This window comes from Sitophilus oryzae, unplaced genomic scaffold, assembly GCF_002938485.1.
Source record: "Sitophilus oryzae breed Bouriz unplaced genomic scaffold, Soryzae_2.0 scaffold_684_pilon_pilon, whole genome shotgun sequence".
NCBI classification, from domain to species: Eukaryota; Metazoa; Arthropoda; class Insecta; order Coleoptera; family Curculionidae; genus Sitophilus; species Sitophilus oryzae.
The window spans coordinates 1,082,647-1,106,941 of NW_022147289.1; the positions used below are offsets into that span (position 1 = coordinate 1,082,647).

General features: G+C 33.3%; 1 protein-coding gene across 3 annotated transcripts in view; it reads left to right on the forward strand.

Moving 5' to 3' along the window:
• Positions 1-22,930, forward strand: part of LOC115888177 (embryonic polarity protein dorsal-like) — a 99,474-nt gene extending 76,544 nt beyond the window's left edge. For 2 of the 3 annotated variants that reach the window (XM_030907793.1, XM_030907794.1), the window contains 3 exons: positions 2,746-2,924; positions 5,212-5,447; positions 7,855-12,814. In XM_030907793.1, coding sequence (XP_030763653.1) covers positions 2,746-2,924; positions 5,212-5,447; positions 7,855-9,378 — 1,939 coding nt within the window. In that variant the 3' untranslated portion in view covers positions 9,379-12,814. Of the gene's footprint in view, positions 1-2,745; positions 2,925-5,211; positions 5,448-7,854; positions 12,815-15,287; positions 15,351-18,720; positions 18,916-22,267 lie in introns of those variants that run through there. The other variant, XM_030907796.1, reaches the window with a different exon arrangement.
• Positions 22,931-24,295: the final 1,365 nt, after the last annotated feature.

Below are 24,295 nucleotides of genomic sequence, written 5' to 3' on the forward strand. Positions count from 1 at the left end.
AAATTCCGCCATCTAGCAATGAAAAATTAAGTGAAGTGCTCGCTACCGCATGCGCCAATGTCTGTTTACCACTTTGATATTAGGTGTCAGATTTTTGTCGGTGATTCCCATATTTTTATATTTTAGATAACAGAATATTTTTTGATTTTAGCTTCTTTCCAACCGACTGATATATCAATATTACAGAATTTACCGGTACATATTCTGTGTCAAAATCATCATAAGCATGCAAAAAGCCGAATAATTATATTTTAACATTGTCATAGTATTTTTAATTTTTACAAGTATGTCTCGGTTTGTGGGTGTTTCTGATTCAGTTTGGGATGACTGTTATTCAATTTCAATTTTAAATGTGTTAATAAACGGTTTTACGATTTTTATGTATCGAATTTTTTTATAATTATATCGTATTTTTATTATACCAGTACACCAATACATTCAGAATCGAATATCGATATTTAATAAGATCGATCTTTTGTTACCGATTTTTTTCTGGATCGATCTTGTTATGTCCGATCTTGAATCGATTCAAAATATCGATTTATTTTATTTTTGCGACATCCCTAACGTACGTTCGCCTCTTCCCGCGCTTCAGCTGACAGTTGTGACGTCATTGTAGCCCTTGTCAAAGCCTTGTCATGATAGTGTGTATTATGAGTTGCCTATGGTAAACTTATACAAATAACAGCTGAGAAATTTTGAGTAAATTATTTTGTCAATTTTAAATGTGAAAAAGGTGTCTTTAAAGTTTTTAGAGCTATGGAGTTTATAAATACGTTCATTTTGTGTTGTGGATTGTGACAAAGTGCTTACTAAGTGCCTACGATATTGTTTATTAATTATTTTAAAGCAAAATATGGAAGTACTTTAAAAAGAATGCTTGTAAAAGGTGATGCTGGGAAATGCTGTTCTTAAAAATGCATTATCCGAGTATTTAATACGATTTATACAGTTAATTTTCTATACTGCATACATATAAGGTGTTTAAATAAATAAACTAAATAATGAACATGTAATGAACGTTTTGCATTCGGCAATCAATAATGCACGTGCGTGTATTATTGGTTGCCGGATAAGGACTAATAACCATGACAAGGACTACAATGACGTCACAAAGCGAGTAGTTTTCGCATGCACCTGGCGGATACTTTTGGCTGAATGAGCAGTCCTATTGGGTTAACTGTTCTTGCACCTAACCCATCAGATAAATACAGTGTATATCGATTTTTTATCAATAGAAAGTTTATATACAGAGTGTGTCATGTAACAATGGTCAGTACCACAACTTTACTTTACAACACCAACTTTACTAATATTACTGACAGATCAACAATGATTGAAATAGTTGAAGAGTCCAGAGGAAAAACTTGATAAGCGCCAATTTCTTAATTTTCGGATTTTACAATATTATAGTAGGTCTAACTTGTCCCTACAAAATGTATAAACCCTGCAGGGCAATAACTTGTTAAATCCTGTGATATATGATAAGTAAAAATTGGCCCCGGGAGGCACGTATAGCCGCCCATACTAAAATATGTTAATATCTCGAAAACTGCGACTTTGACTGATTTTGATGTTATTACAAATTTTGTTGCAAATATTATTCCTAATCTTAATTTGAAAACCGCGTTTCGCTAGCTACAGTAATTTTGGAGTTACGATTTTTTCAAATTTTTAACCCCCTCCCGTACCCGCTTACCAACCCCCCACCCCCACCAAAAACTAATGGCCAGATTCTCGGGTGCCACAGTATTTTTGTGCCAAATTTGGTTAAAATCGGTTCAGCGGTTTTTGAATTATCGTGTACAGACGGACAGACAGACAGACACCATGAAAATATTTTGTATTTAGGTCATTTATGACCCAAATAACTCATTTTGAGTGAAATTAAAAAAAACTTTTTTTAATTTACCATACCTATTGGTATGGTCGGCTACCCTTACCATACCTATTCGTATGGTCGGCTAAAAATATAATATATATGAGAAACTGATCCTTTCAGTGCTCTCCTGTAGGATTAGTAAAATGTGACGCTTATCATATTTTTCCCCTAGACCTTTCAGTTGGCAATTCTGTGTGTGTGTGTAGGATTTTAGGAGTAGTGATTAGTAGGTTTTTTATCTTCATCGTAATAGCTTTAGCTTTTTCCGTTTTTGAAGTAGGGGGTGTGCTATTTTTTCAAACGATTTATACGTAATAGAAAATTTCCAAATTTTCCTATAGGTATTATCATTTTTGCGTTGACTAACAATGCTGGACTTGTTGCTTTATGATTTTATCTCATTCTCCAGCACTTATGGATTCACACACAACATGTTATGTGTGGTACTTTTATTAGGTCGATCCCACTTCTGATGTCAGAATAAAGAACTCAATTCCACTTATTTTCTAAATAAATCACTGGATCTCCTTCATAACTCGTTTATTCCGTCATAGTACTCACGATTACCGATATTCTCAGTCGTCTGTTGCTAAAATATATGATAAATATTCGAATGTCTTAAATTTATTGCCAGCCAAAGAGCAAAATTACAATAACTAGCTATTTCAATTATTGCTCATCGCTCCGTACGTTTCGGAAACGTTTACAAAATAAAAATCTGTAAGGTAAAATGTGTATGATATTATTATGTAAGATGAAGTTTCCAGAATAAGTTTCTGTAATATTTGGCAAAAGTTACATTATATGATGTGAACTAAATTCCTTATTCTTATTGCTGTAATAAATTTCATTTCTTATTTCAGGGTTCATCCCCACAAATTAGTAGGTAGGGAAGGATGTAGAAAAGGAGTTTGTACCTTACATATACCTCAAGACACGATGAGAGTCCAGTTCTCGAATTTGGGCATTCAGTGCGTTAAGAAAAGGGACATCGAGAGTTCGTTGAGGACTAGGGAAGAGATTAAAGTCGATCCTTTTAGGCGTAAGTATAAATCAAACCCAAGTTTAAGTTTAAACCTTTTTTTTAATTTATACTTTTTACTCAAATCTATGAATTTTGTTTAAATAATATTTATATTTGGTAATGTAACGTAACTCTTGAATGCCAAATTTGCAACGTCCCTGTTCTCGGACACCCAAATTTGTAACGTTTGCTTCTTCTTGAGCTGTGTTACTGACGCTTAAGTTTCTTGTATTGTTGCTTAGAAGATCTCGGGCGCCACCTCTAGTTAATAAGTGGTTAGAGGCCCACTAGTGCCGGTTCGGGTAGCTTTTAAACAGTGGAGAAGTATGGCAGTGTTACAATTCTTTTAGCTCAGAGGTGGCTCAAATTAAACTCTAATCAACAGTTGTAAAATAAAGGGCAGGTCGTGTTTTCCAAAACTATTTACAAGTCAAAGCTTCATTTTAAATGCAAAAAAAAATGTCTGTCTTCTTCGGAAAGTCAGATAGCACGGCGATGTGTAGGTGGCTGGTTGCGACACCCAGCGCCTAAATTGACTCCAATACGTAGAATCTCGTCACCGGGTTGGAACAAATCTACATAGAAAAGAATATTAATAAAAACTACAGACTGTTAGGGGAAGGACGGCACTCCCAAGTTAATAAAAAAAAATAATTTATTCTTAAATAAAAAAAAAATAATTAATGTTAGAACTTGTCAATAAATTCAAAAAGAGAAAAGAAAACAAAATTTACTTGAGAGTGTTAGTGAAAAGAATTTAAAATATTCTATTAAAGGTTTTAATCAAAATATTAAAATAAATACGGGTGTGCCAATAAGAAAATGTTGTAATAATTATTTAATTAAATTAAAAGTGTTTCGGAGTTAACAAGAAATTATTCTAATAATTATTTATTTAAATTGAAGGTATGTCGGGGAAAATAAGAAAATACTCCAAAAATTATTTATTTAAAATTAAAAAGTACGGCGGGGCTAAGGTCTAAATATGACACGAAAAAAAATAAAATAAAAAATAAATTAAGACTGAAAGGATCAGTGTGTAAGAAACCTGCCGGGATGTATCACACTCACAACTTTCCCACGTTCCTAATCTTCACTAGAGATATACCGCTTAATTATTAAGAGAACTGACAGAACGATTTACTGCGGATTGTTTTCGAAAAAAGAATTAAACTAAAGATAGTTTATCTAAGCAGTCAATGAAGAACCTGGAATTCGAAGCAACCTGCCAGGATTTATCACACTCACAACTTACTTATTTTACCAAGTCCTCATTAACGACCCAGATATGTTTCAAGTGATTAAAACAAAATCTAATCCCTGACCTAATGATTTTTTTTTAATTAAATTACCAATAAGGAATTTAGAGTTTGAAGCAAACTGCCGGGATTTATCACACTCACAGTTTACTTGCTTTTCCAAGTCCCTATTGATAACTCAAGCGTATTTGATTTTACAGATTTGCTATTGATATTTAAAATATTTTTTTTTACTTTTGGAATTTATTCTAAACTATTTAGATCTTGCCACGGTACAGGATTCCTTTCTGAAAAAAAAAATTAAAAACCAAATAAACAACGAATTCTCGATACTCAATACTATACCATACTAATCCTGAAGGTTACCTTGCGGGCGGTTTCGGAGCGACGGCGGATTAGAAACGACGGAAGACGGCAGGCTTTTCAACGGCTAGGCGGCTGCGTCTCGGGGCTGGCTTCTGCTTGGCGGACTGCGGTGACTGTTGCTGCTGGTGCTGTCGGTGGTGGTGGTGTAGGAACTGTGCTCTTTCAGCTTGCCCGTCGCTTCTTATTTTCCCCCAGTCTTTCCCTCCAGTACTCCAGTTGAAAACCGTCGTGGTGGTGGCGTGCGCCGAGCCGTGTGCGCGTCTCGATACGCCGATCTAGTACTAGCGATACCAAGCGGGCTGCATCAAGCGCGTGGAATGCGTTCAATTATTAATTAGCGCTTTTTAGGCTAATTAATGGGTTCGGTCCGTACGTTAATCCCACAAATAAAATTTTATTTAAAAATTACTATTTTCCCGAAAAAGAATCAAATTTTTCTGATGTACGAAAGAGTAGAAAGATCAATTAAATAGAGAAAATTCGCAATCGGCGGAAAAATAGAAAAAGAAAGTTAAATATATATTAAAAAAAATAGTAACTTCGTTACAGTAAATAATAAGTTGTTATAAAGTGTGAGTCTTAAATAAGCACAAATATTTTTAAGGGTAGTATATTTCGACCCCAGAAACACAATATGAGTGACGAAAATGTTTTTTTGAAGATTTGAATTTTTTTTTCAGAACATTATCACCACAAAAATCAACCTACCTCAATAGACCTCAACGCAGTCCGATTGTGCTTTCAGGTGTTCATAGAGGGCGACACGCCTGGGAAGTACAGCGAACCGCTGAAACCCGTAGTCAGCGACATAATTTATGACAAAAAGGCAATGTCCGACTTGACAATAATCAAGCTGTCACATTGTGTCAGTTATGTCAATGGTGGTGGAAAGGATATAATATTGTTGTGTGAAAAGGTAATAAACGAACATTTATTATGAAGATTTATTATTTTTATTGTATGTAGTAATTAGCGGTGAACATTCTGTATTATAAATAATTGAATATTTTTTGACATATTTTAAAAATAAGTTTTATCAGTGCTGATTATATATGTATTAAAAAAAACATTATTTTTGTTGTGCAATCCTGTATAAGAGCGAATTAATCAAATAATTAATCATAGTAATTACTAATAATTACTACTAATAATAAGTAATAAGTAAGTAATAAGTACTTGTAGTAAGTTCTATCCCTAGATCATATATACAGGGTGGTCCGAACTGTATTCCGGAAACTTCGGCGGCATATTCCGCAGATAAAAATAAGTAAAAATGTTCGTATAGATGTATGTCCAAAAATGCTTAGTTTCGGAGATACAGGGTGTAGAAGTTTCATTTTTATTTCGATTTTTTCCAAATAATTTCTGCTGTAACGTCAATATTTGGATTAAAATTGGTGTCTTGGAGTTTTTTGACATGAGAAATTTGATTTTGATGTCAACATGACTCCTACTCATGGTACAAAGAAAACAAGGTATGATCGATAGCGGCTCCAATTTCGTTAAGTTTGCGCATACCACCTGTGACGTCATATGCCATACAAAAAAATATCCATATTGTTCAATTGCCATTAATAAAAAAAGACCTAAATTAGGGAAGAATTAGGACATAACCCCAAAAGTTATGTCAAATCATCACGGCAAATCATCGAGCTTGACATTTGAAAAATTATTTTCACATTTATTGTGTCATCTGTTCGGCAATTTAAAATTGGCGCGCGGAGCTTGCCGACCAATGGTGCCTGTTATCACCTGTAACGTAGTGACCAACCTGCGCAATATCATACCTTTGTATCATGACTCCTACTAGTAGATGGCGCCAAAAAAAATATACATTTACGACGCTTTTTACGTAAAAAAGGTCTCCTGGTAAAAATCGCTACGACTAATGGTTTTCGAGATATTTGGAATCCAAATTATTAATACCTGTCATCACTGACATAAATTAAACATGTTGACTAAATAGTTATTAGACTGAGATCATAAATTTGAAATGTTTTTGTACCAAAAGTTCAACAAAAACTGTTTTATCATCATTTTTTGCAGAAAAAATATGATTAATTTAAAAAAATATAAATTTCCCAAATTTATTATTTCATTGAAATTAACTATCTACTCAACGTGTTTATTTTTCGTCAATAATGGCATGTGATGACTATTTCCATTCTAAATATTTTGAGAACGGTTGCTCGTAGCGATTTTTACAAAGAGATATTTTTTACGTAAAAAATCACAGAGATGAATATTTTTTCCCTCGGTAGTTTTATACAGGTACGGACAAAACGTTATTACGCTTCAAAACAGTTAAAACACATGTAGGTGGCGCCCTCTACCAGTAGGAGTCATATTGACATCAAAATCAAATTTCGCATGTCAAAAAACTCCCAGACACCAATTTTCACCTAAATATTGACGGTACTTCAGAAATTATTTTTTAAAAAATTTTTTATCTGCAGAATATACTGCCGAAGTTTCCGGAATACAATTCGGACCACCCTGTATACTTACGTGGATAATAATACGTCATAGGATTAGCATTAGAAAAGATGTCTCCATCATCACGACATGCCATTATCATACCTTCTCTATCGCACTTGATGAAGCGTTCAATAAATGTTTCCTTCCCGGGGACCTTACTTTGCGCAAGCGCATGAAAAATTGAACGTATTTCCAATGTAATCACAAGTATTGTGGGGTGCACAATATTGTATTAATTTTGTTCAAAACATTAGACTTCCTTTCGTTCAACTTTATTGAACTTGTTCACTTGGAAACATTTCATCAATTTTATTTTTTTTTTGGTTGAATTGGAATGTTTAATCATTGGTTAGCAAAATATATTAATGAACTATTAGTCTTAGTCAGTAATTGAAAAATAAGTATCATCGTTTTTAATATTTTACCCAAGAAGTACAATTATTTTATATGGTTTAGAAAGTCCAAATTACATATCGATAAGAATAACCCTGGGAACTGTTATAAAAGTAAAAAAACGCTTTTTTCAAGCTTTTATATTGCAAAGGGTGCAAATGTATTCAGTTAGAAGGTAAATTTATGTTTCTTTATTTATAGCAGTATATCGCAATTTTTAAAATTCATATTTAAATTTGGCACCTGGACGATAGTTCTGACCAAGGATAGATAGAGTAGCACAATCGCGAGTACAACACAGAAATAAGATAATAGTACGTCGTTGATATGTTTGCGATAGTTTTTTTACTTATCCACGTAAAGTATGATATGATCTAGAACCCTGTTACTCGTAAAGACACGCAAATAATCAATTTTATGTCACACCTCTCCAATAATTATTTTATTTAAAGGTCGCAAAAGAAGATATCGAAATCCATTTCTTCGAAATGGAAAACGACAAGCGGGTGTGGAGTGCCAAGGCCGATTTCCAGCCGTCACAAGTCCACAAGCAACACGCCATCTGGTTCAAAACGCCGCGCTACAAAACGCTGGACGTCACCGAACCTGTCAAAGTCTTCATCCAACTCTACAGGCCATCGGACCAGGTCACCAGCGAGCCCTTACCCTTCGAACTGCTCCCTGTCAACTCAGGTAGGACGCCGTATTGGTCCCTTAAGCACGGCCTCGCCCACAAGAAGGCCAACTACGATTTGTTCAATAGCATACTGACCAACGACATCAAGTTGGTCGCTAAAAGACAGTTGAATAGTTCAGGACTTGATAAAATCGAGGAAACGAACAACAACGAAACTAATATTCCGAATTACGCGGACGTTAAAAAGAGTAAACTGGACGATGACGTTATTTTAGTCTCTAGCCCGGAAACCGTCTCGGAACCGGCAGAAGAAAAGTCTTTCGGTGACGATCTTATCAACCAAGCTGACGCGATATATTCAGACACCCACAAGCTTCTAAACGAAAATGTTCCGGTTAATATACCAAAACCTCCCTTCGGACCTCCCCAGGATGAGTCTTTCGATGACGCGCGCACTTATTCCAGTTTACAGCTCGCTTTCAAAAACCCTCTTTCTTTAGAAGTCCATCAAAGATACGAGGACATAATTATCAACCCTCCTAGTCCAAGAATTAGCGTAGCTCCTACAGTACTACCTCCGAAACCTGCTCCTAAAGTTACACCACCTCCGAAACGCGATAACGACTCTACTTTACCTCCTCTACCTCCTAAGCGTACTAAGAAACTTGAAACTTACATCGGAGGGTCTATGACGAGCATTCAGCTGACTGGAAAGCAAGCAGATGTTCTCTTAACTCGTTCAGGGAGCATGAGGTCTACTTCAGTTAGTCGTACGCAGTCATTTAACTTGCAACGTCCTAAATCACAGGGTGAGCTTTCCCCGCCAGGCAAAAGCCTTCCGCCGGTACCAAACGCTTCTGCCACACTACCGAACCCGAAGAAACGTGGCTTCTTTTCAAAACTTTTCGGCCGGAAGTCTTCAAAGGTAAACACACCCGCACCGTCGCGTGAAACCAGCGTGACCCGATCGTGTCACAGTTCTAAATCCCTCCAGGTCGACCAAACCCTTTCGAAAAGCTCAGGGAATATCTCCACTCACTCTTCTAATAGTATACGGATTAGATTAAAAGACGATAGTCCTCCACCGAACACTAGTACTGCTACATCCCTATCAGTTACGCCTATACCTACATCGAATCAGCTGTTTCCCACTGCACCAATGTACGACGAAGATCTAGACTTGCAGATGGATTTGACGGAGGCTGAGAACTACGCGCTGTACACCGCGATGGCGCCACAAGCGACTCAGAGCGAGTTCGACGAGTTTAGTTGTTACTATGCCCCGGTAGAGGGCGGTAAAATTCTTACCAGCGCCGAGAGGTTAACGGGAAAAACGTAATATCCAGTATACTCTTATCATCGAATTATCATTGAATAGATATCTTACCAAGATATCTATTCAAAATATCATGGCATTTAATTTATTAACAATTATTTGTTATTCGATAAAGAGAATAATCAACATGAATATATTCAAACGAGAAAGGTCTTTAAGAACATCACAGTTCATCACAGTTATATAAGGTCTTAGCAACTAATTTCAGACATGTTTAACTTTGGAGTTAAAAAAAGATAATCTTTTGAAAAAAAGATTATCGTTTTTTAAGACAGTTTAAAGGAAATTATTTATTTTATTTAAAAAAAAAATTCTGCGCTCAGTTATTTTAAGTTAAATAAGAGAGTTTGCTGTAAGAAACAAAAATTGGCATTCAATTGGCAATTCAAAACGAACAACAACGAAACAATCCAAATTACGCGGACGTTAAAAAGAGTAAACTGGACGATGACGTTATTTTAGTCTATAGCCCGGAAACCATCTCGGAACCGATAGAAGAAAAGTGTTTCGGTGACGATCTTATCAACCAAGCTGACGCGATTTATTCAGACACCCATAAGCTTCTAAACGAAAACGTTCCGGTTAATATACCGAAACCTCCGTTCTGGTCTCCACAGGATGAGTCTTTCGATGACGCGCGCACTTATTCCAGTTTACAGCTCGCTTTCAAAAACCCCCCTTCTTTAGAAGTTCATCAAAGATACGAGGACATAATTATCAACTCTCCTAGTCCGAGAATTAGTGTAGCTCCTACAGTACTACCTCCTAAACCTGCTCCTAAAGTTACACCACCTCCTAAACGCGATAACGACTCTACTTTACCCCCTCTACCTCCTAAGCGTACTAAGAAACTGGAAACTTACATCGGAGGGTCTATGACGAGCATTCAGCTGACTGGAAAGCAAGCCGATGCTCTCTTGACTCGTTCAGGGAGCATGAGGTCTACGTCAGTTAGTCGTACGCAATCGTTTAACTTGCAACGTCCTAAATCACAGGGTGAGCTTTCCCCGCCAGGCAAAAGCCTTCCGCCTGTACCAAACGCATCTGCCACACTGCCGAATCCGTAGAAACGTGGCTTCTTTTCAAAACTTTTCGGCCGGAAGTCTTCAAAGGTAAACACACCCGCACCCTCGCGTGAAACCAGCGTGACTCGATCGTGTTACAGTTCTAAATCCCTCCAGGTCGACAAAACCTTTCGAAAAGCTCAAGACATATCTCCACTCACTCCTCTAATAGTATACGGATTAGATTAAAAGACGATAGTCCTCCTCCAAACACCAGTACTGCTACATCTATATCACGTTACGCCCATACCTACGTCGAATCAGTTGTTTCCCACTGCACCAATGTACGACGAGGATCTACGTAGACTTGCAGATGGATTTGACGGAAGCTGAGAACTACGCGCTGTACAACGCGATGGCGCCACAAGCGACTCAGAGCGAGTTTGACGAGTTTAGTTGTTTTTTAGTAAAATTCTTACCAGCACCGAGAGGTTGACAGGGAAAACGTAATATCCAGTTTACTCTTAAACGGATCCGTATTACCAAGATATCTCTATTCAAAATATCATGGCATTTAATTTAGTTAACAATTATTTGTTATTGGGTGAAGAGGATAATCAGCTTGAATATATTTATTAACAAACGAGAAAGAAATACGAGTTTTTAAGATTACAGTTTTATAAGGTCTTAGCAACTAATTTCAGACATGTTTAACTTTGGAATAAAAAAAGATAATTTTTTGAAAAAACAAAGATATAGTTTCAAGTATATTATTTATTTTATTTAAAAGTCTTTTGCACTTAGTTATTTTAATTTAAGTAGGTGAGTTTGGTGTAAGAAACAAAATTGATCGTATTAGATGTCATTTAAATAAAAGCTCATTTATTATACAGTTTTCTAATAATAATTTTAGCTTATTAGCTTTCCTATCTAAAAACTATTGATTTGAATATAATTAGGAGATATTCACTCATATAATAGGAAATTACTATTTTTTAAGCGTATACTTAGGGTATTTCCTAAATTTTTAATATCTGTACCCTAGAAGCAAACTACCTACATTAAGTCCAAAATTGGCATATTTGAGTCACTCCAAAAAATATTGGTATAATTTATTTAAAAAATAGTTTTACAATTCATTTAAGTTCAAAATAAGTTGTTCATATACCAAATATTACAATCATAGGTTTAAAAATACACGAGTAATTAAGAAATAACTTCAAAAAAAATTAATGCAATTATTAAATTGTATTAGAAATATACAATTAGTTGCAGTAAAATAGGTATAGAATTTTAATCTTAAGAACTCTTGTTTCTTCTCTTTTATGTCTAATTATTGTTTAATTGAATTTGTCATGATTATTTTTTAAATTACATTTGTATGATAAAATGTATTTACTATGACTATGACTATGTAAATATATAAATTCAAGAATTCTCTTTATTTACTAATGACATTAAGGTCAAATTAAAGTAACCATAAAATACGTATTTTCAACCAAATAATTACCATTACTTAAATAATATACCACTTTACATATATCTGTAAAGTAGGACCCAAATATTATGATATAACTCTTAGAATTAGAATCGATGTCACTTTTTAATTATTTTTTAATTCTTATTTTATTTAACTCTTTTTTGTTTTGTTGTTTTATATATTTTATGCATTTTTTTGTTTGTTTTGTAGTTAGTGATAAAGATTTTAAGAGAAAGAGGCCCAAATTCGACCATAGCGATGTTATTAATCGATTGTCTGATCAGGATCGTAAGTTTTATTTTATTTAATTCTGTACATTTTTGGTGGTGGGCATCGGACGCATAAAAATGAAAAATTATTTTCATTATTATTTTCATGATGTAAAATGACACTCAAACAATCTTTGCAGATGTAAAAAGTATATCATAATTTAATAACCATTTTAATTGCACATATCATCAAAAGATTCAGTGAGTTCATTTTATACCTTTTATATATCTATAATTCTAAAAAATAACATAACAATATTAAAATTATTCTTGTCTGTGTTCCTGTTATTTCTATTTTGCTAAATCCGCAACAGCAAATAATTAAACTCATCATATTCAAATCTTACGTGCCTCAACAAAGAAAAGTGAATCATTCATTTCTAAATTATGTCAACGTACAACCACAGATTAGGTATACTATATGTATGCAGATAAAAATCTTATCCCTAATTCGTGGTACGAAAATTGTTTTTTATGACGATGTGCAAACGAGTAAAATAACAATAAACAGCGTAATAGAGAGATATCGTTAAACCGAATAGCGGACATGGACGTTAATATTATATAGGCCAGGTGTTATTTCCTTTACGTGAGGTGGTATTAACTCTCTTCATTTATAGTTATCGGACCGGAAAGAATTCTGTTCGCGTCGCGTCCGCTATTTAAACTTAACCTAACTTTGAATTTAAAACTTTGAAATTGTTTTGTTTACTAGGTATTTTAAAACTAAAGGGCTAAAATGCTTATTTCCAGTGCTTTATTGTTCAACGTCTGCCAGTGGGTTTAGGGCAACAAGCAACAAATTCTCTTAGAAGGGCTAAGTCGTCATTTGCTGTAAACCTAAGCCTCTTTATAGGTTCTTTAATATTGGAAGAGGTGGAATCCATATTTTTAGCCGTATTTATTTGATTAAAACTAATCCCAGCTACTTAAATATCAAATTAGTAAAACTAAAGTAATAATTCAAAACAATTCAAACATAACCTAAAATAAAATATCTCGCCGACCGGCCCCGGTTGTCAAATACCCGCACATGCCCATTTAAGCAATTTTTACACGTTATTTAGCAATAGCGCTTGGTGTAATTCAAGAACAGTTAACCTTACCGTTCTTGGGTGTAATTGATTCGCAAATTACGTCAGACGGTAACGTTATTAGCGGGCGTTGCGTTAAAAATTGACTCGCGCATATCCTAACCGTGATAAGGTACGCGTAAATACTGCATGACGCTATTCGGTTTTCCGATATTTCTCTAATAACTGTGCCGGTCAGGCGCTGTGCACAATTTTAGAGGCCATAAGTGGGCGTGCTATGTGCGCAAACTAGTAACCTAACTAGTGCCCGATTCCGAAAATTGGAACCACGAGAAAACATAAGGAAAAAACAAAGTTTATAATCTGTATAATCTGTGGTACAACTTTGACGCCTTTTCAAAAGAGTCTAACTATTTTTAGCAGAAAATCATCTGGGGAGATAACCTTTTCAAAATTTACATGGGATTTCCTATGCCCACTCTATATTAGATCTAAAAACTAAGTTCGAAAATTTAAGAATCAGAATGGTATCTTTAGCTTATGAATCTACACACCATTAGTTTTTGGTTATATACTTTAATATGAAAGCAACATTTTTGTTAAAAGCATGAACTATAATGATGTCGTCTCAATTTATAAACAGTTTTATACAAGTTCAAATAATATTAGTATAGAATTAATTGTTTTTTATTAAACCCGTTATCTGTTTCATTCTTTTAACATCTCGTTAACATTTTGTTACTGAATCTCAAAATGTTATTTAATAAACATTAAACAGATTTTGGGAAAATATATTGATATTAAGTTTGTCACTTAAATATGTAGTTATGTTTCTATTTTTATGTTGTATCTAAGTAAAGTTAGTATTGTAGTTATTTTTCCTTTATACAGTTAAACCGTTTAAGAATATAGAATATATTATAACGAATCATAGGAAAGAATTTACTGTGTGTTGTTAAATAGAAAAATGGGAAAGTTGCTTTAAATAAGTGGATTATATAGTTGAATTTTTGAAGTTTTATCAGTCATGTAGCTCATATATAGACAGTACTTTTTACTTTTTGTAATACTCCGCTTTTATATTGTCCTAAAATACAAAGAGTTATAAAAATTTGTTAGTATTTTGTTTATAAACCCACAACTTTTTTAAAACGATTTTAGGAGATGTTGGTGGCTACAAAGGTATGAAACTTAAGTTTTTGCATGTTTTTTCTTTTTTTTTTGTGTGTTTTGAGTTTTCTTTTCTTAGTCTACTTAGATTTTTTTTAGATTTTAGTACTTTTCCTGATTGAGTTTGGTTTTTCTTTTGCTTTTAAGCTTAGAAATGTTTTTTTTTTGTAATTTTGTTTGTTTTTGAAATGCCATTGGCATCCTAATTTTGAACATTTATCAATAACTTTTTTATTAAATCATATTTATAAAATATTTTATTTTCCGAAAAATTAATAATATATTTTAGTTTTATTCTATATTTTGTATATTGTCATATTTGTCTATTGTCATTGTATATTGTTTCTTTTTTATTTAATTTCTTTAAAAACAGTAGAAAAATAATATAAATATTAAGAAAAAATCAAATATCTGAAAATTTAAAAATATAGAAACATTTTAGTAAAAAAATTAAAATGTAGGCATAGAGCTTTCATAAAATATGGATGCTGAATCTTAATCAACAAGATATCTCTTTTCAGCTTAGTAAACTTAAATTATTTATTTGAAAAACATTATTAACGTTCTATATAATATAATTTTAATTCTATTCTTTAGTAAATTGTCTCTAATATTTACTCAAAACAAATAAATAACTATTTTATTCCCATGGAAGAACTTAAGTTGCATCCCCGTCAAGCAAATTGTATTTTTGAATATTTTTCCTTATTTAAATAAAAGCTAAGAAATATCATAAGTTTATTCAATATATACAATGCACGTTTCCCATTTTTTGTTATAGCAATATTATGCGTTTATACTCTTTGTTTCGTGTGGCATTGTTGTTTATGGTGTTAAACTTATTTATTTTTTATTGATTTTCTAAAGTCTGCATGCATGCGTGTTTTTACAGTGTACAAAAAATGTTTTAAAAGAATAGAATTCAAAATATTAATAAAATTTACTTGATTTTTAGGAATGGCAATGCAGCACACTCTACAGACTCCATTGATGGAACCAATCAAAATAGAGCCACGAGGTAAATAAAATATACAAAGCGTAAAGCCAATATTTCATACAGAGGGTAAAAAAATAATCTCTTTAATGAATTAATCGAATTATCACGATTGAGTATAAAATTATTTATGATAAGTGCTTATTTTATTTACTGTTGATTTTTTGATACTTTAGTCATAATCTGTTAATTAAAATCTGAACCGAGAAGTCAGGGAAGATTTTGACCATAGATAAAAGGCTTATACTATTAAATAGATAGGCAACTTATAATACATTTCAATTTTATTATACAAGGGCGCCTCTGGTAGACGGAGGAAGAAATACTAATGGAAGAGAGGGGTGCGGGGAAGGGGGGTTGTTTTAGTTAATTTAAAATAAATTTAGACATACATGTAAGAACACTTTGTGTGCTTTTAATTAGGTCGAACATATTATAAACGATAAATCAACTGAATTAAAAGCATACAAAGTGTTCTTATATGTCAGATATTAATTAAAAAATATATTAAAAACTAGAAATAGTATATATTAAGTTGCTACAGTTATAATTTAATCTTTGGCGGTTTTCAGCAAATAGCAGGCAGTTTTACATAATTTTCCTCCCTTTGAAGTGAATTGGAAACGGCTATATAATTTTGGTGTAGGCAAGATTCCCAGTTTGTTTCCGTTTGGGACCTGAAATAATAAAAACAAATTAAATTAGATATAATCATCTGCTGATCATGCTAATATAAAACGCGCGTCCTTAATTCCTTACATGCACCGTAAAAAAATTAAATAACTGCTCTGCAAGTAGCATTTATTAGCAGTACTAATTTAAAAAATCTATAACTGTAAGTAGATATCAAGTAGATATGTTTAATTTACTTACCATTGTATCCTTCGGAAACCAGGCGTACAACAATTAAACTCCATGATAAAAAATAATTAAGAATTATTACAAAACACAAATTGTCCCACCATTTTTAAAAAACAGAATACTAGCAAAAAATCTGAAGGAATTTAATTTTACAATAATTCGACAATCAAAACAAAAGCAAACCGTAAAATCACAACAAAAGCGTCTCTGAGTGACAGTTAAAAATCAAATTTTATTATTGTCAGATATTGACATTTGCATTGTTAATATTGACAGTTTTAATATTTTGCGCCACTGCATCTTGGAGGAAAAACTATTTTTAATGAACTGTCATTTCCATTTAAGTTTCCCAGCCATGATTTTGACATATCTACGTGTCGTCCAAAAAATGTCAGAAAATACAATTTACTTCTGAATTAAAATGACATACGCCAACTGTTCCTATCAGGTATCCTCTCGTTGAGAAGACTTCGGTCATATGCCTATAGGCATTTCAGTTGATTTCAACAAATTCCGACCGCAGCGCTTCAACGGCAGAAATCAGAAACTATCAGTATGTATTTCACGCCGCCCGCTGTCCCGGTTATAGTTCTTGTTGATCGCATTAAAATAATATTGAAATCGTTGCTTTGTCATAATGTTTAAGTATTTTAGTTTATTACTAGTGCAGTTATTGAGACTATAAAGCACTCAGGTACGTGGTTTGTACGATGTAACGCTGTTTCGGGTAGTAAAAATTTAGTGAAAAAGAATTCGAACTAAGCGTCGTGTTGTGTTGTGACAATTTGAAATGTTAATAAAATTGCAAAAAAAAATGTTAACGCGTAAAGGAGAGCGTAATTAGGGCGTTGTTAGGTGTAATAACATTCAGTAACTCAACCTTCCTGGACATTCAACTCCCCCGGAATAACATTTTATAGCTTCATAGTTTCTCATACCGATTTGATCAAAAGCAAAAATGGATTCAAGCAGTTCGACGAAACAAGTGATTAAACAAAGTGCTCGTTACATAATCAAAAAAAAATAAATAAATAAATAGACATACTAAGAGAGGATAAAATATAATTTGCAATATTAATGGTACACTTTTTTTAATCAACTAGTGATTAAATGTTTTATGAACATCTTCAAAAATTATAATTATGTACCTTTAAAAAATTTCGTTATAGCCGAAATAGCCCCAATTTATGATCCCACTAGCAAAACCGGTGATTAAAACTCTACCGTAGTTGAACCCAACTAAAAAGTTTTTTTTAGCTAGAATAATAAATTATAATACAAGTTAGACCTTCTAAAGATTTTAAAATATTTACTTTTTTATTTTTATTTTTAGAATTTTCAGAAATTATACTTACTAACACTTTTAGAATAATTAAATAATAAATTTTTCGTATTCTCGATATTTAAACCCATGCATTTGTAAGTACGAGTTATTTGCGATACTCTCGGATCGTGGCACCACCGCGCACCGGCGGAGATGCATCAAGCCTATAGGAACAGAACATTGTAGCAATGAAACAAAGTAACACTCAAATATTTCAAAAACTGTTGAACTTTATAAAGTTGTCCATACCTAAATCGTACTTTACACGGGATAGAAAATTGAGATAGAACTTGCTAGAGTAACTTGCGATAGTGTTTACATTTAAGCAAATTTTAAAGCAATTTTTTGGAACAAGAACTTTCTAGGCATATGCTTTGAGCAAGAAATTGCATGCACGTATACATGGTATGGTGTATATTGCACAAGTATATTGTTTAGTAGAAAAATGTCGCGCCGTAAAAAGAGAGCTGCAGCCACTGCTCTTCTTGTTGCAATTTTACGCAAACAGTCAAGAAAATCTAGAAAAAGAATATGGGTTAAAGAATGGATTGCCAGAAGGCCTAGTCTTGGAGCTTACGCGATGTTATTAAAATAAATTAAGAAATGAAGACCCAAAGCATTTAAACAATTTTCGGCAAATGTCAGAAGTCGATTTTAACTTTTTGCTAAAACTAATTTCGAATAAATTATCAAAATTGGATACAAATATGCGCAAATCTTTTTATAAGTTTGTTCCACTCCTAGTTTGCTTGGGACGAAGAATATGTAGCTTCCGCTGAATCTCAGCCTCAGTTGTGTTGAATTTGTCAGCTATAAATTTGATTGCTTTTTGCTTTTTAGCTCTATCTCTGTAAATTTTCGATTTTATTTGCCACAATTCCGGAAATCTTTCAAATAAGTATATTAATCAAAGTGATGGTTAGACAACATACGTTTCTCCATTTTAATATCCTTTTTAACACGCCTTCGAAAATCACTTGCACCAAAAACTTTCAACAAGACGGAAATAAAATTTAACTTGCCAAAGCACTCTCCCAACCTGTTTACACTTGCAAGCTTCTTTCGCCGCAACCACTTCCCCGCCAGTTTTGTGACTTGCTGTGTGCCCGTGTAAACTACGCTAAAAATTCAACAGTTTTTGAAGTTCAACACTTAATAATAACTGTATAAAGATAGGGTCAAATGATAATCACATATTGTTTCTTTCAGACTCGACATCGCCCTACGATGGTACACATGGAGTGCATATACATGGATACATGTATCCAGGAGCCAGTCCCAACTACTCCATCAGTCCAGCTTTATCCCCGGCCTATATGGAGGCACCCTCTCCAGAGAATATCAACATACAGTACAGGCAACAAGTTATCAATCATCAGAATCAAAATTACAACATGATGCCGCGTAAGTCAAATCTAAATAATGAATTAAATCATCAGAAAATACACGCGTGCTCAAAATCTAGAAATGTTATAATTATTACTTTTATGCGCTATCATATACAGTGTGACTTTTTGTACGATGTTCTCTATGGGTATCTCGGAAACTACTGGAGCTAGGGAGTCGTTCAAATGGGGAAAGAATTACAATTTTGGCTATTTTTAGCCCTATTTTCATGAATTTTTTAGCCAGCTGTATATAATAGACATGTTTATTAATTTCTAATTTCAATGAATTTCGATAGCTACATATGAGTAAAAAACATGGCACTCAAAATTTTTCTTAAAAACTATAATTTTCTCACATAAACGCAAAACAAAATTGAGAAATGCAGCAAGGCTAGAAAACGTACCCGGCTCGAGACTACCTGTTTTTGACGTCACTGCTTTGATCGATCGATGGCGTCCGTACGATCGTTCACTTGCCGCATTGTTTTTACAGACGTTCGCGAAGGTGTATTGTTTATTTTCATTGTTTTGGTGTTTTGAAGAAGTAAAATGAGTTCAAATAAGTGGTGTTTTGTTCCTGGGTGTATTAATACTTCAAAAAATAATTCACAGAAGCTTAAATCGTTATTTTGCGCCCCTTGATTTTAATTCTTATTTTCTACTTTTAAGTGCATTTAATTTTAAGCTTGTTTTTAAAAAGGTTTTTTTATCAATTTTTTCACTTGTAAATTTTTCGCTTAATATGGGTCCTATAGGGTGTCCAATTTAAAATGAGGTACATGGGGATCTCTCTTGGAAACCCCGTTGAAGATACAAAGTCGGTTAAATGGAAGCAAAGTTGCGTATTTGTGTGCCCAAAAATAATCTATGTCTATTTTATTTTAAATCCATACCCTTACGTAGATACAAGGTGAAAAAGAAAAAATGAAAATTTTCGAAAAACCACCATATTTTCTGTATTACTGGAGCTAAGGTAATCAAAATTAAATATTATAATTTGGCATTTTAAAAATCCTTAATAAAAAATGTTTTGTCAATAAGTAATTGTTAATCAAAAAATGTTTTCAACCATGTATTTCAATATGGCGCCCATAGGAAAAACAAAAGTGCACTTCGGCCATGCGCAACTTAGTAAGCCTAGACTTTTTTGAACATGATTTTTAAAATTTTTATATTACCTTACCCCTATGTAAAAATTTTGATGACCTTAGCTCCAATAATAAAAAAATATAGTGGTGTTTAGAAAATGCACATTTTTCTTTTTCTCCCTGTATTTATGTAACGGTATATGAATATTAAATAAAATAGACCTAGATTATTTTTGGATACACAAAAACGCAACTTTTCTTCTATTTAACCGATCTTGTAACTTTAACGGTCTTCAAAATCCCCATTATTCCCCATGTAGGTGCCCCTCATTTTAAATTAGACCCCCTTTTTTTAGATTTGACCCCCTCCTCCTAAATATGGGCCTCTGACAGCTCAAAAACTCAATAATTTTGTATTGTCAAAAACCAAGTGTTGTTTGTTATCGCTTTCAAGTAAACCCGTCTTCCATCTCACTAAGTAGCTTTGTTTTTAAACTAGTAATAAACTCAAAATATTAATCACAATAAAATTAAAAATAAGAAATACCCTAATACTCTGTCCGTTCATAATGTCATTAAGTGTGCATATATCATATTGCGTTATGTTTTTCCATTCTTCTTTAAGGACCAAGCGAAATTCATTTAATGAAGCTGGTACTGCTTCGCGACCTCTAAGCCTCCTGCCAAGCATTTGCCAAACATTGAACATGATGGGCAGTTCGTAGTAGTATATAATTCACTGTAGCCACCAAAGCCGCCTTGTCACATTGGAAAATAATTTCAAAAAGAAATGATAAATGAAAAAATTGCAAATTGTGGATGGCAAGTGGCAAGTTCAATTCGTTCTTAAAAATTAACCAAGTATTGACATGACCGAAAAAACGAAATACTCAGGAGATGTGGTTCTCACCGTAAAATTATATTTTAGGAAAATTTACACACAAAATTATTGCTCAGGGTGTTTTAAAGTTAGAGTAAAAAAACAACCCCTCGATTAGACCTGTATAATATGCCAAATACTAACGTTTATAAAAAAAATGAGTTTACTAATCAAAGTTGATATCTATACAGTGATCTTTAATAACAATATCTTGAGCAACACAAGATTTATCCGGGCTACTATCATATCTTATCCATATCTTTTCTTCTAGTGATGACGCTTTGGAACAGGATCTGTTATTTTCGAAACAGGTTTGTTTTGGAACTGGCTTGGAACAGGTTTATGTGCTATCCTATACCAGTTCCAGTTCCAACTGTTCCAGCTGTTTCAAAACACTGCAACTTAAATTAAATACTTAAAAAAATAAATTCTTGGAATTGTTTAAATTATGTTATCTATTATATTTGTGATACTAGATTCTTAAGTGTATTTTAGTATAAAATCAGATAATTATGTATTATATTGCATTTGGCAACATCGCCAGTACGTTTTTTTGATGGTAAGAAATTCTCTTCGCTTATTCTATTTACATTAAAAAGAACTGCGCAAAAAATGTATACATACCGACAAAGGAACGGCTTGTTTTTATTATCTGGGAATGTAAATTGTTTTTATTTTATATATGTATTTTACTATTTTACATATATAAAATAGTGAATATTAGATATTCTTTTCTTTCTGTATTTTTAAATATTGATTTCCTATTTAAAATTTATAATAAAATTTAGTTGAATTTTAATTAAATATATCAAATATCGGCAACGCTGCGAAAACCGTCACCCTTGTTTTTTTACGTCTATGATATTAGTACACTCGCACTCAATCTCGATAATATAACGCCAAACGACCGCGTCGCTAAAGCGATATACTACCTCGTTTCTCAACTGAAACTAGTTCTTTTTACTTAACTGTTCCAAGTCCCAAACTGTTCCAAGTCTCAAACAGTTCCAAGCCCCTAACTGTTCCAAGCGCTAAACTGTTCCAAGCCGTAAACTGTTTCAAGTCCCAACCTGAACAGCGGGACTTGGAACAGTTTGAGCCTTGTACCTGTTATTAAAAAATCGCTGTTCCGGCCATGACGATTTTCTTCAAGTTTGCCCAACATATTTTTGATTACAATCCTTACATGAAATTTTATAAAATTTTAAAAACCCGACCTTTCAAGTGGAGGTGTTTTATCTTTAGGATTACCGAGTAGTTGTAATTTGGATATATAATTGTTGTATGTTTGGATAACATTCCTAGTCACAACAAAAATAATTTGGAAAGAAACATGGAACAACAGAAACATTTTCAATGTCAAAATCAATGTAAACACAACAATTTATTTTCTATTGCAGCCTTCAAGAACGACCAACCCTCCTGTTCCACCTGGAACATTCCCATCAACTCCCCGTCAAACATGCCCAATATACAGGGCGTGGCAAATATGCAGACGGTCCACATGCAAGCTTGCAACATGCAACAGCAGCAGATCGTGGGCAACTGCATCATGGACCTGGACAACCACCAAATCAGTTCGGGCGATTTGGCCAACACGCTCAACGACATGACGATACCACCCGGGCAACTTCCGGAAATCCAGATGCTGTCTTTGACAGATATCATACCGATTGACAGTTCGGAGAGTTTGACGAGCTACGTCAATGATGTCGCGACGAAAGAGCTGTCGTAGCCTTTTAGGGTTTATAACCTTATTTTAATTGAAAACTTAAAGTTATATGGTGTACAGATATACTCCCATATCTTAGAATACAGTGACTACGTTTATATGGGCTAGTTTCAATCCAATTGAAATACTTTTTGATCGTTGTAAACAATTCAATTGAATAATTGAATTGTTTACAACGATCGACGCATGCGCACATACAGGGTCTGGAAATAGTGCGTCGGGCATCTGTAGCTCTTACAATAAAAATCTTGGGAATTTTGTTTAAGTGGAGATCTAAAGGATGTACTGGAACTGTGTTTCAGGAAAATATTTTAACTTCTACAGGGTGGCTCAAAAAATTTGAGGGGATCGGGATGATTTTTTTAAATGAAACCCCCTGTATATTATTGCATTTTTGGCTTCCTTTCAGTTCAATCCACTTAATCCTAAGATATGAGTAAATATATTTCTATAGTTGCAGAGATACTAATAAATAAATAAAAAATATATATTTTTTAGCCTTTCTTAAAAAAATTATTACAAATACAAGAACTGTCTTGAAATTAAAACTATATTAGGTATTTACTTTAGATGGTCTATACTTAACGTTGCTATAAATATCGTAGTCTTAAATCACACAGGGTGTTCAAAATTCTACACCAAACCAAACTTTCTAAAATATAAAATGATTTTTTTTCGTATTTTTAAATGGAACACCCCGTTTGTTATTTTTTTTATTAGATGGAGAATTAAAAAATGAACATTGTTTGTATTTAGTGTATTTCAAAATTTTTAATGCATAGTTATACGATAAGTAGTTTCTGAGATACAGCCGGCGTCCATTCTTAGTTGGCCACCCGGTACATATTTCAGATTATCGTTTAAACAAAATTTCCAAGTTTTTTATTCTAGGAGCTACAGATGCTCGACGCATTTTTGCCCGGACCATGTATATTTGTTAAATCTCATATATTAATATTGTTTATACCGTGCTGGCAACTGTTACTTTTGGGTCGGTATTTACATGTGTGGAAATAAAGCGCATAGGGATCTTATTAAGTCGGAGTGAGAGAAATGCGACCGACCGACGCGACGCGCGACGGTGTGCAGTTGCAGCGTTGCCGATACGCCTTTCCCTATCAAGTAAAGTAAAATCACGATCGCAAACCGCTTATTTTTAAAAGACTTTTTTTTTCGAGAGATAACTAGATAAAATCATTAGACATGTTTCTGAGCATCTGAAATGTAAAAGGATATCGTTAGGGTGTCATTTTTTTTATAACGAGAAAACGTCAGTAATCGCGATAATTTAAAAACTCAACTTTTTAACACATAACAGGCCATAACTCAAGAACCACTTTAGATATTGAAACTTTTTTTTATTTTCAAGATCGGATATTTTACAAATATGTTTACATAAGAAAAATTCGATAAGGTTGTTTTTTCCATTCAAAAATTGTAAACAATCCATCCATTTGCTTTTAGAGCATAGCAATTTTCAGCAATCGTGTAATTTTTTTATTGATAAAGATTTTCACATACTGTCTACAAAGAAAATACAGCAGAAATATTAACAAAGTTCTTGAAAAAACTGCAATCTATTATTTCTAATAGATTTCGAGATATCGATTTTTGAATTCAGAGTTCTAATAGCGCGACCACTATCGAACACCCACTCAATTCCACTTATTTTTACCAAAAATGCAAGTGTTTCTAG